Here is a 12,472-nt window from a genome sequence, read left to right as displayed (position 1 = left end):
CAGGGTGCCTACGCCCAGATTTAGTAGCTCCCCAGCGCTTAATGATGAAGTGCATCCTGAACTGGGAGCAGCCTAAGTGTGTACTACTAATATGAAAGTCCTACCACCCAAGCGCCGAATAGTCGATCATGATGCGGGGAAACCCCATCTTTTCTATCGATGCGAAGTTGTTGGCAAAGGAAGTTTCCGATGCAGTCGGGACACGATCTCGGGGTAATCGTCCTCGTCTTCGGCCGTGATGATACCATGTCGAACAAAGAAATCCACGAGAACACTAGCACTAGCCGGTTTGAATTTACCATTCAACATAGCCTCCTTCACTTCATTCGTGTCCATCAGATGGAAGGCGTATACATCATCATCGACCACTTTGAAAACCACATCTGAGTCGACTTCAAGATCATAAACATAGAGTACCCCCGGGTTGATGAGTCCTGGGTGACCACCAGATCGCTCATCGCTGATAGTGACCCAGTTCACGGTACCTGCGGCCCGTACATTCTTCCTGATCAGGTCTTCGGGCATCGCAGCCTCCTCCGATGCCTCGCGAATCAAACACTCTAATGGCTGCTCTCCGATGGCCATACCACCAGCCACGGTATTATCCAGCAAGCCTCCGTACGCCTTGTTAAATTGTCGCTGCGGAATCCAAAACTTCAACCCAGACTCTGTCCGAGTGTACACAGTCATATGTACCCCACGACCTATCATACCAAGGTACGAGAAAAAACTCCGATCAACTCCCACCGGAAACTGGGCACCAACAATTGGGAACTGTTCGTGTCTCTTTTTCCCGAATTTAGGAAACACTCCTTTCTCACGCGCAAGTTCAGCTTGTCGCTCAATGATTTCGGCGCATTTCTCTTGCCAGTTAACGCCGTCGGGCCGAATAAGGTGCACTTCTTTCTTAGGGGCAGGGATCACCCGGAAGTTTGCTGTCCATGGCATCTTCTCTACCACACTATCAATCAAGAGACCGTGTGGTCTGGGATCCTCCGGGAGGTAGAATTTCCATAGTGAGCTTTGTACTTGCTCGTGTGCTGAATCTAGATCTTCCGCGTAGGGAAAGCTAGGCGGTGTTTAGTTGGGTTATGTGAGGTTGTTCGAAGAGCGCTTACTTGTCGCAATCCTTTACAACTTCTAATAAGGTCTTCATTGCGGCTGATGAATAAGTGCTGTGTTTCGATTCCGGGTCATCGGGCGCAATTATTCGCATCCATGCATGCGGGGCGCGAAACTATTTGGGAAAAACTATTTTTCCACGCCGAGGTAGTTCTCATCTCATGGTGTGTTCATCATAAATTCATGGCAGCATTGTTTGGTGGCTTCTTTGATGTCCAGTTGATGTGTGCAGGCTCTCGAATCAATGAAATAATGAGACCAAATGTTAAATAGTAAAGAGTCTCTGGTGGTGTTGCTGACCTGGCGGCAGATGAATCCCTGGCATTGGCCTCGAAGGGAATAAAACAAAAGCAATCGGTCAACCAGGCGTTATAACCATTTGCAGACGGTTATAGTACAGCATTGAAGCTCATATGATAGGTATGACCAGTTGTTATACCGAAATCCAAACACGCAGCTTTGTGAGATTGAAACCCTCCGGGAGTGTATGTAGAAGGGCTGCCCTCGCTGTGAATGACAAAATATATACTCCGCAGGAGCGAAAAGTCTATGACGCAATCCACCACTGAATACAGAAAAGACATGCATCTACTTCAGGAATTGACTGCCGATGGCTTTCTTGCCACATTAAAGGATAGAATATACTACTCTACTTATCGATTTATCTGCAGTTGTGGTAGGGCGTGTATGGGGATGAACAACCAATGCAGACGTCCATTTTAGTAACTTCTTGACTTAACTTTGCTTTATGTAGCCATAAAAGGAAGGGGTCTTCAACAAGTAGCCGGGCTAGCTCAATCGGTAGAGCGTGAGACTCTTAGTCATCACGGTATCTCAAGGTTGCGGGTTCGACCCCCGCGTTCGGCTTCTCTTTTTGTTTTGCTTTTTTAGCTCTTTTGCTTTCTTACGCAATGTCTCTCCCCAACGCACCTGTAAAGGTCGCGTCAGTCACATGCATTTGGAGGTAGGCAGGTGATGATGCATGGTAAATTTCCGTCTTCCCTATTCCATTCTCCCCGTATCCTCTTATTTACTGTTCCTGGGCCAAGCACCCGAGGATCTTAGGTTTACTTTCAACTGTCCCATGACTTATGAAGTGAATAGTTGTGGTTTCTAGAACTTATGTAGCCACTGACATATCAGACTTAGTTAGATATGATATCTGCCGCTTTCTCTGCAATTGCATATACAACCGTCTGATAGTGTGCTGTGATCGGCAGAGGTATGATGCTAGCATCTACAACCCTGAGATTTTCAATACCTTTCACACGAAGCTCAGTATCTACTACCTTTCCCATTGACGCCGAGCCAGCTGGATGGTAGAATGTATTCCCTCCCTGCTTCACCTGGGCGTCGATTTCCTCGTCTGTAGAATCGGACCCCAGTGCATTAAATCCAGGATGTGGAGCCTCACATTCGATCATCTCTCTACCCTCAGGTGTCTCAGAGAGAATCTGTGTTACCTGTCGAATGGCGGCCCGAAGGATCGCACGATCTACCTCAGTCGAATAATAGTTAGGATCGATAAGAGGTGCGGTCGTTGGATCAGCCGACGCTATACTAACACATCCCCTCGAAGTGGGGACCATGCCTAGTATAGCTGATGCAATATGCGTGCCGTCCATCGGGATATCAGCACCAGCAACAGCCGCACCGGCAGGGGCGTAAACAATGAGAATCTCAGCATGACAGGAATTAGGGGCAAGATAAGGGTGCGTTGCAAGAGCTGACTCGCTCTCGCCGTCAGTCTTCAACGCTTCCACCAACACCTCACGTGGAGCTTGCACAGTGGCATTCCAGTCAGCCGGGAGGCCTAAAGCATATGCCGGGTCACTCCATAGCGGAGTTCCGATAGACAAGCCTTGCTCCGGATGCCGAAGTTTCCACCACCGCACAAACGAGAAGTGGTCATGAAGATTGCGGCCGACTTCTGGCGCGTCGACAAGTTGCGTGATATTGTGGTTCGTGAGTAGCTCAGCCGGTCCAATCCCGGAGAGCATCAGCACCTGTGGCGTGCGATATGCCCCAGCTGAGACAATAACCTCTCGTGATGCGAAGTATTTCTCTCCGCCTACCACTTCAACTCCTGTCGCGACTTTCTCTTTCTTGCCCTCCCGCTCCTCGAGAATAATTCGCTTTACCATGGTCTCGGTCAAGACGGTAATCCCAGGATAATTAAATATACCATATGCTTCACTCGAAATCTGTCGTTGGCCTGCACGCCAATTCTCAACCAACTCGCCCAGCCCTAGCGGCGATCCCGCATTTGCGTCCTGCACATATTCCACACCGACCCTGGAGAAAGCAGCCCGCAGCGGTTCTCTCAGAGGGTACTTGCGGTCCGGGCTACTCGAAGAGACCGAAGCATTATGGATACGTCCATCGGTACCATGCATAGCCGGATTAGCATTTGTGCCATCAAAGTGTGTTTCAGTTTTCTTGAAGTATGGCAGAAGACCCTCGTAGCTCCAACCCTCATCGCCGACTAACCTAGCCCAGCGGTCATAGTCGGCAGCACTTCCGCGAGTCCATGTACCATAATTTGTGGCAGAGCCGCCCCCAAGAGCTTTGCCTGCGCTGTTGTAACATTGGCGGCCATTGAGACTTTTCTGTGGCACCGTCGTATAGGCCCAGTCGAGTGGGGAGTAATGGGCACCGAAACATGCAAGCGGGGTTTTGGTGAGGGGGTGGTCGGCGGCATTGGGTCCCGCCTCAATGATCAGGATATTAAGAGAGTTGTTCTTTTCATTAAGCCGACTGGCGAGTGCGCATCCAGCGAGCCCACCGCCGATTATAATGTAGTCTTTTAGTGGGTTTGACATTAGGGTTGTTAAGATTGCGGGGAAGTCTGGTGTTGTCGAATATGGAATTAGTCAAAGAGGGGTAGGAATGAGTTAGAAGATGATTTTCAAAAGTACCCAAGTCCATAACAGAAAGATGAGCGAATTTATAGCCAATCCAGATGTATGAGCAATGCCCTTCTCTATCAGGCAATTTAGGTTAATCAACATAGACTATAATCGGCCCCCACGCCGTCTTTTTTAAGACGCCAAAATAGCCGATCAGACCAACCATAATGCTGCTTGGCTGTGGGGTACTCAAACGTGGTGGGACCTAGGGATAACTATGATCTATCTAGATGCCTCAATATCGTACTTTAGTGGGGAGGTAGTTCTGTTGGGTTAGATTTCCCCATCCACCGTGCTGCACGTATCTTATAAAATGTAACGTAGCCTGTGTGGTACAATAACCAAGGCAAGGGGCTGTGCTTTAGGCCACAGTAAGGAAATGGCTTCATATAGGATATAAGCAGCTAGATGGTTAGTGGGGACTTCTGGTTATGAAGCCGTCTGTCATTCACCTGAAAAGTGGTATTGACGAAATCCGGACCACATAGGGCTACTATAATGTGTTGGTATTTGTTCTATCTATTAACAGTCAGCGCAGATAACGGATTTTGAGAGCATAAGTCCGTTGCTAAAATCTTATTCGAAACCTTAGTCGTCGTGTCACTTCGTGTCATTCTGAGAGGCTGGGCATTCTATCCATCCTAGCTAGGTCAATGGAAATATATGGGAGAGGTAAAGAAGGCTTGACTGAGCCGGGCCTTTGGAGTTCGCAAGTGGTGTTTGTAAGAAGGACTGGGATATTGTCATAATAAATCAATTACCAAGTGACCAGAAATTTCCCGTGATACAACGCATTACCGACTAGATTGATACCACGACGTACCTATATACATTCATGATTAGCTGTAAAGCTCCTTTATGAATGCGTATAATCTAATTTTCTGTAACGATCCCCCCTGTTTCTACCATCTATGTTGATCATCTATCAATATAACGATATCCACCTGAGGCCTGCTACCGGCCATTGCCGTAGATAAATGTCTCGCATTCAACTTGCCAATTATCGTCACTTGCAATTTATATCACGGTCGTTTCTAAAATTTCGGAACCGGACGAGGCTTAGCAACATCTTCGTACAAATCCATGAACCGCAATAGAGTCTCCTCCTCGTCCGCCCTGGCCACCAGACATAGACCGAACGGCCGGTCATTGTAGCGAAGTTGTCCTATCGGGGCTGTGGCGACAGGATACCCTGATTCTATTAGCAATAGCGAATCAACTGTAAACTTGGTGAGTTGTTACCTGCAGCAGACGCATGAACACATAACGGGGAGTCTCCGGGAGCTGCCAGGATATTGATCTTTTCCTTGTCAAATAGGTCATCTACAATATCTCTCGCAGCCCTACGAAGGTCCTGTTTCATTTCATCTATTTGTTCCTTTCCTTCAGTAGTGTTCATTGCCCCTTCTAGATCATTCTGCTCGACGAATGCTGTGCTGTGTTAGTAACTCTTCACTGTAAGATCGTAGGATCGTGTCGTTTCTGTCAACCTACGAGCTGGAAGGGCTTTTTCGCTGTTTTCTTTATTGAACATGACGATATCTGCAACGCTTGTTACGGAGCACTCGTGAAGCGAGCGGATAAATTTAGGGATGCAGACGTTTTTAAAGTCCCAATCTAGAAGTGGTTAACCATCCTAACTTCATCTGATACTGCAGCGACCTACATGCGATTGGCAATATAGTATTTGGTAAGACTGAGGGATCCTTGCAATGGACTGGGTATCTAAGAGGACAGCCTCCATTTCGTAGAGCCGAAACCGTTTGTTCGTACTCGTCTACCTAGAATCCACTGTTAGAGCTCTGAACATTTGAATGAAATGAGAGTGACGTACCATTTGTTCTGCTGTACCCCCAAATTGCGTACAAAATTCGGGTGACATGCTCCAAATTTTCGGGTCTAGGAAGCCCACCGAAAGGCCTTCCCAGGAACTCAACTGTGGGGAGTTGAACAAGCGACCGAGTAGTATCTCAGAAAGAACGCGAACGTCCGCTGCTGATTTTGCCATAGGGCCCGGACTGTCAAAAAACTCCGTCATGGTGTATAACCCAGTAGTATCCTGGACTCCGGTAGTAGGCTTGAGCGCATACAGACCGGCGCGTGTTGACGGAGTCACGATGGAACCTATGGTCTCAGTAGCCATTGCAAGAGGGCTAAACCCAGCGGCTACAGCGACTGCAGGACCAGTGGATGAGCCCCCAGGAGCCTGCTTAATATTAGAATAAATGAATAACATCTGTATTTCATCTACTCACTGAGTGGCCAAGTATCTTCTCATTATCCTCTATCCTACCAACATACGGTGACAGAGTCTGACCGCCGTGAGCAGACCAACCGGGCATCATCATGGTCATTTTCATGCCCGCGAATTCCTAGGACGCCAGTCAATCCAATACAGTTTCCTAGGGAACCGAACGTCTACAGACAGTCATGTTAGCCTTTCCCAGGATAATCAAGCCAGAGTCAATCAGCCGCTGAGTGATAGCTCCGTTCTTTGACGCCTTGGCTCCGAGGAACGCATATGATCCAGCTGTGGTGCTCATGCCCAGTTCTGACGCTGTGACAAAGCTGTCTTTCAGAACTATAGGAATTCCATGAATTGGGCCCCGGACTTGCCCCTTCTGGCGCTCCTCATCCCGAGCCTTGGCGAGTTTGAGGACCTTGTCCCGCGGGGCCGGCGAAATTAGCGCATTGAGTACAGGCTCATAGCGATCGATTTGTGCCAAATATTCTTCCACGATGTGAGCGCTCGTGATCTTATTCTCTTCGAGTAGCTGCTGTAGGTCGACCGCGTTAGTCGTGAGGACGTTGAAGGCCATATCTGCGCTGAAGCTTGGGGTTTGGGTGAGGAGCAACGAGGGAAATTTGAACTTAGTCCCTTGCCTATCACTGGGGGACCGGAGGTGTACTATTTTATTAGTATAATAGAGAGGTGTAGGGATACAATTCCTTTTAATCCTACTATTAATATAATAACTTATACTTTGTATGGCTATTCATTTATAATGTAAGCTTTACTATAGTCTCTACTAAGAATATAGTATGGCGTGAAATTCTAATTACTTACAGGAATAGTATTATCATTACACCTCTCTATCGTACTAATAAAATTACTCTGGTTGACTGGAGTATAAGCATCGGTAGATAAAGGAATAGTGCTGTACAATCTATAGTACATTAACTGGCCCTTGATACTAGTAAAGTCACCTTGCTACTCTTCTCTCCGCAAAACTTTCCTTTTTCGGGTATGTCGACCTCGGGATTCGCCATATTGCTTGATTCTTAAGTGCTTCCGCAAAAACGTGACCGTCACTTCTCAGATCCCTAGACTATTTAAATGTACTTATACAGTGTATACCTTAATAACATGCTTTTCATAAGAGCTTATGCTGCGGGGCCTCTATATTGTAGTTGGGTATGTCTAAGAAGCATCACTGTCATGTGACCCTGAATAAGGCGTATAGTAGATAGCTCAATCTCTTAGGATAGATAATCAGACAAGTTCCCTGTTTTTCTCATCGATCGTGCTGGCCAGTAGTGTAGAGATATGTAGGCAGGCGACGTGTGAGTCGAATATCAGGATTTGACCTAGTAGTAAACGTACTACGGAGGCGTGACGAACTACGCCCACTTTACAATATCTATATAGATTAGTACATTTATAAAACTATACAATTCCAAGTTATCTAATACAGACTTTTCCTCGTCCAAAGGGTCTGGACCTGCTGAGATAAACTCTGTAAGGCAATTGACCTCTGCAGTGGCCAATATCAAGGTACCAATGAGAGTTACGGGATCAGGAACGGGCCATGCACGTTCGCTTTCGCGGAACGGCTTTAAGTACCGGTCTTCGATAATAACTGGGCCGGAAGGGCCTTTCCGTCATTTGCATCCTCATAATCGGCACTTTTACTGAACTATGAAAAATCTTCTGGCCTGAAACCGAGTGTCCTGATAGCGGCTATTCTCGGTTGGCTTCGGTCATGAGTCAGGGTCCACTAACCTGTTCCTGACACTTGCCACAGCGCCGTTAATAACCGAAGACGTTGTCCTGCTGCCGAAGACTTGATTGGCCACGTTTCTAACTGTCACATGGTGCTGTGGCTCGTGCGCGTTTCTATAACATCATTTTTATATCGAAAATCTTTATCGCGGAAAAGAATGGGTCTATCCGATACTGAAATCAGGCTCTGTTTGGCAGCAAAACGTCAGTGGGCTCTTTTCATTTCGATGGAGTACGCGAGACCAGAGGAAAATAATGTGAAAAAATGAGGGCTAGTTGGGTCTGTGGCTCTGTCCACCGCTGTGTATATTAGTAGCAGTTGGGAACCTTTCCTTGAGAATTCTTGAATTCTCACACGGAGCTAATTTTCTGTACATACTCATAACAATATAATATATCCGCTTTACAATGGATCATACCCGGGGTGACATCCCGACTTACCAAGAAGAGCACCACAAATGTCCATCTCTCGATGAAACCGACACCGATAGCGAGGACCTGTCCGACGAAACGGCAAACCAGGTTAACTCTTTAGAACTTGAGCGCATAAATACCTATCATCTTCAGCAAAAGACAACCGTTGGCTCAACTAGAGGCCCTCTGCCGCGTGAGCAATGGCTACCTATGGGTGCCGGGAAAGAATATCCTCCATTGCTCCCCGATCCTGAACAATATGTGGTTGAATTTGATGGACCAGACGATCCATTACATCCCTACAACTGGTCCATGCTGAGAAGGTTCGCCTGTCCCACAATATATTGTCCTAAGTGGGTTTAGTTACTAACACGGCATCTATTTAGAGCTTTCCTCGTATGCATCCTCTGCTACTCAACCTTTGCCGGCTCTTTCGCTAGTGCCGTCTTCTCCGCTGCCATTGGTTCCGTGAGCGAGCAATTTAACATCGGTACGGAGGCTGCATCGTTAGGCGTCACACTATACGTTTTAGGTTTTGCTGCCGGTCCGACGATCTGGGCGCCGGCATCTGAGCTTATCGGACGACGCTGGCCGTTGTCCGTCGGCCTCTTCGGATGTGGTATCTTTAGCATTGCTTGTGCCACTGCAAAGGATGTGCAGACTATTATGTTAAGCCGTTTCTTTGCTGGACTGTTCGCCGCGAGCCCCATCTCAATCGTCCCTGCTGTATTTGCCGATCTTTTCAACAATGCACAACGGGGCATCATCATGTCGATCTTCTGCATGGCTGTCTTTATCGGACCCTTTGCCGCCCCTTTTGTAGGCGGATTCATCGCTATGAGCTCCCTCGGATGGCGCTGGACTATGTACATATCCGCCATCATGGTATTCCTGGGTTTCGTTCTCGTCCTTCTCTTCCTGGATGAGTCCTACCCTCCCGTGATCCTGGTCCGCAAGGCCTCGGAGCTTCGCCGACAAACGCATAACTGGGGAATTCACGCCAAACAAGACGAGGTAGAGGTTGACTTCAAGGAACTGATCCGGAACAACTTCACGCGTCCGATAACCATGCTATTCACCGAACCCATTCTCCTCCTTATCTCCCTGTACATCGCCTTTATCTACGGCCTCATGTATGCTCTACTCGGTGCATACCCAGTCGTCTTCCAGGGAGTCTACGGTATGAATATGGGTGTTGGTGGCCTTGCCTTTGTCGGTCTTATTCTGGGTGAACTGCTCGGCGGCTGCTATGTGCTCTTCCTACAGGGTGCCTATAAACGGAAGCTTGCAGCCAATGGAGACAAACCTATCCCTGAATGGCGTCTCTCTCCTGCCATTTTAGGTGCTGTGCTCTTTACAGGAGGAATGTTCTGGTAAGTTACTATCTTCCTCTGTCCACATACCTGGTTAGAAGCATTACTAACAATCTGAATAGGTTCGGCTGGACCGGCTACACATCCTCTATCCACTGGATGGCTCCCATGGCCTCAGGAGTCCTCACCGGCGCAGGAATCTTCCTTATATTCCTACAATGCTTCAACTACATCGTTGACTGCTACCCCACACTGTAAGCCCGCTTCCAATAACCCCATCCTGATCACACACAGAACTAGTAACTAATAGGTATTACCTAGTGCGGCCTCCACAATAGCAGCAAACACGATTCTCCGCTCAGCAGTCGGCTGCGCATTCCCTCTCTTTTCAAGACAGATGATGCAGAATCTCGGTGTCCAATGGGCCGGAACCATGCTTGGCTGTATTGCGGCTGTGATGATTCCTATCCCAGTTGTATTCAAGTTATATGGTCCTTGGCTAAGGGCCAGGAGTAGGTTGGCTTGTTCGCCGGTTTATGATGTTGAGAAGAAACCTTATGATGTATGATTTTTCATGTTTGTATAAAAGTTTGCTTCTTTTTTTGTTAGCTTTGTCTTTTTTTTAGCGAAGATACCATTTGCATAGCGTGTGATATGGTGTTGTGAATTTAGTTACTTTGATACTATTTAGAGGATTTGGTGATGATGGGTTACCGTGTTGTAAATACTGTCATGATTATCAGTAGCTAATAATGGGTGATTGAGTCTACTACGACATACTTTGAGTATAATTATGTATATGGCAGATAAAGACCGATGTATTAGACTTCGACTGAAGTGTCGCAAAATACATACCGCAGACTATTTTCACTGGAATGATGCTATCAAAACTGTCACGCGTTCCACTTAACAACCACAATGGATATCAACGGAGGGACTCGGTTTCTGCATCACCCAGGATGGAAAAGCCCCAGTCAAAGAAATAAACCAAAGCCAACGATGAGAGGTCAGAGTAGGGAAGAACAGCCGAAACTGGTCCGCATTCCACCTACACATGAAGAAGATGGAGGGACCGAGTTTCAGATGACCCCAATTCAACAGCCCCCAAATAAGCAGATAAAAATCAACTGACAAAGGAAATTGACCCCAAAAAAAGGAGAGAAGGAAAGGGAGCTTGCTAGCCCGCCTCAGCTGCCTGATGTGCAATGAAATCCTCAACCTGCCCTGAGGCCCTCAATCATGAACCCAGCTCGCGTACATACATCTCAGTAGCCCATCCGACCATAGAGCTCTTTAAGCACTTTGCACCAGAGAAAGAGCGCTTTCTTTAGACCTCCTCTTTGAGGACACGTACTTGTGTGGCGTTTTGGTACCCACAATCGTCCAGAGGTTCAATAGTTTCACTTAATGTTCGTCCTGCGTTCAGAAAAAGATCACCGAACCGGTAAAGGGATGATACCAATGTGTCGAGAGAGCCCTGCAGAAGATGTGTTTGGAGAGTTGTATGCTCGTCCAGCCAGCGCTTTGCGCAGTTGTCGTACACTTCACATAGGCGGTCGAGGTCAACAGTGCCCTCGTAGTTGTCGTGGGTGACAAGGTATTCTCCATTTGATGAAACAGTGGTGGAAAATCCGGAAATGAGATCTGAGATGGCTTGTATGGTCTCATCGAGTGTTAGGGATGATATTTCATCGATGTGGTCCTTGAGGGGTGAGAGAGGGTCGGTTGGGACGTTGGTCATGAGATTTCGTTCTTTTTCTGTGGCTGGATCAATGGGGAGGCTCGTTGGGCAGGATAGCTTTGCGACCTCTTCAGCGTTGCTGTCTGTGTTATCGTCCGCGTCATCATCTTCGTCGTCCTCCATGTCGTCGTTCATGTTAGGGTTGCGAATTTACAGTGTGGTATCCATGGTTTGGTCATAGGCAGGCGTAGCGGACTCTTTTATATTGCATTGAAAGCCAAGTATTAGTCATAGTGACATTCACTGGGGACATGAAAGCTCACTCTTTGTCTGATGAGCTCGCGGGGTTTGCCTTAGTGGCGGTTGTGGAATATTGAATGACTTTGAGACGATAATTTACTAGCTTGGTACTTCCTCATAATGTTTCGGTCATTCCATGCAGATCACTGGAATTCTCATACATATACAGAGAAAAAGATTAGATTCCTTTCATTAGGAACACAATTGGTTGGGTAGCTTGTAATCTAAGACAAAGATGGAAAGACTATGAAAGCTGAAGGATATTTCGGAAATAAGCAAGGCAAGGAAGCTATACAATGAATACAAAGATGAATAGTTTCGTCCGATTTGACAATTGGTATATCTACACACAAGGACTTTCTGCATTTCTCTTCTGTATGATCGCAATATACCAATGTTTATTCTTCACCACTCAACTTGCATTTTCAATTATCTTCACAACAATGTAAGGAGTCTTCCACAAGCGTTGGAATCCTGCAGAAACAATTACACCTTGTCTGACGGTTCATCACCACTCTTTTCATCCAGGCCAAACTTAATATTAAGCTTGTCCCGGAGCTTGACTTCCTTTCCAATAAGCTTTACCAACAATCCTAAGCCAGCAAAATCAATTCGGGGGAACATCAAAATCAACACCCAATCTAAACACGTCATTTTAACGCGTCAATCGATCGAGAAAGGCCCCCTGAGGCCTCAGGAACCGCTATGGAGGCCCCAAACCCCCATGGTG

At 47.1% G+C, this 12,472-nt stretch overlaps 5 protein-coding genes and 1 non-coding gene across 6 annotated transcripts; 2 read left to right on the top strand and 4 right to left on the bottom strand.

Moving 5' to 3' along the window:
- Positions 1-153: 153 nt before the first annotated feature.
- On the bottom strand, positions 154-1,156 carry BDV27DRAFT_158231 (putative thiamine pyrophosphokinase; the record flags this gene model as incomplete). The annotated part of the gene is made up of 2 exons (XM_032072641.1): positions 154-1,069; positions 1,119-1,156. The coding sequence occupies 2 exons, from the start codon at positions 1,154-1,156 to the stop codon at positions 154-156; spliced, it is 954 nt and encodes a 317-aa protein (XP_031927082.1).
- Positions 1,157-1,905: 749 nt separating this feature from the next.
- BDV27DRAFT_t122 lies at positions 1,906-1,989 on the top strand. The gene has a single exon. It is a non-coding gene; the product is annotated as a tRNA-Lys (tRNA).
- Positions 1,990-2,267: 278 nt separating this feature from the next.
- BDV27DRAFT_172610 (GMC family oxidoreductase) lies at positions 2,268-3,944 on the bottom strand (the record flags this gene model as incomplete). The annotated part of the gene is made up of 1 exon (XM_032075903.1): positions 2,268-3,944. One exon carries the CDS (start codon positions 3,942-3,944, stop codon positions 2,268-2,270), a length of 1,677 nt encoding a protein of 558 aa, XP_031927081.1.
- Positions 3,945-5,065: 1,121 nt separating this feature from the next.
- On the bottom strand, positions 5,066-6,850 carry BDV27DRAFT_172609 (amidase signature enzyme; the record flags this gene model as incomplete). Its single annotated transcript, XM_032075902.1, has 7 exons — positions 5,066-5,223; positions 5,274-5,462; positions 5,526-5,648; positions 5,698-5,812; positions 5,866-6,237; positions 6,287-6,403; positions 6,458-6,850. The coding sequence occupies 7 exons, from the start codon at positions 6,848-6,850 to the stop codon at positions 5,066-5,068; spliced, it is 1,467 nt and encodes a 488-aa protein (XP_031927080.1).
- A 1,552-nt stretch (positions 6,851-8,402) lies between these two features.
- On the top strand, positions 8,403-10,503 carry BDV27DRAFT_118863 (MFS transporter). Its single transcript, XM_032064750.1, has 4 exons — positions 8,403-8,771; positions 8,835-9,821; positions 9,884-10,015; positions 10,083-10,503. Exons 1-4 carry the CDS (start codon positions 8,443-8,445, stop codon positions 10,327-10,329), a joined length of 1,695 nt encoding a protein of 564 aa, XP_031927079.1. The 5' UTR covers positions 8,403-8,442; the 3' UTR covers positions 10,330-10,503.
- A 585-nt stretch (positions 10,504-11,088) lies between these two features.
- BDV27DRAFT_158227 (uncharacterized protein) lies at positions 11,089-11,637 on the bottom strand (the record flags this gene model as incomplete). The annotated part of the gene is made up of 1 exon (XM_032072640.1): positions 11,089-11,637. The coding sequence occupies one exon, from the start codon at positions 11,635-11,637 to the stop codon at positions 11,089-11,091; it is 549 nt and encodes a 182-aa protein (XP_031927078.1).
- Positions 11,638-12,472: the final 835 nt, after the last annotated feature.

This window comes from Aspergillus caelatus (genome assembly GCF_009193585.1).
Source record: "Aspergillus caelatus strain CBS 763.97 unplaced genomic scaffold BDV27scaffold_99, whole genome shotgun sequence".
Lineage (NCBI taxonomy): Eukaryota > Fungi > Ascomycota > Eurotiomycetes > Eurotiales > Aspergillaceae > Aspergillus > Aspergillus caelatus.
The sequence above is the reverse complement of the archived record's forward strand: the minus strand, read 5'-3'. Positions and strand labels throughout refer to the sequence as shown.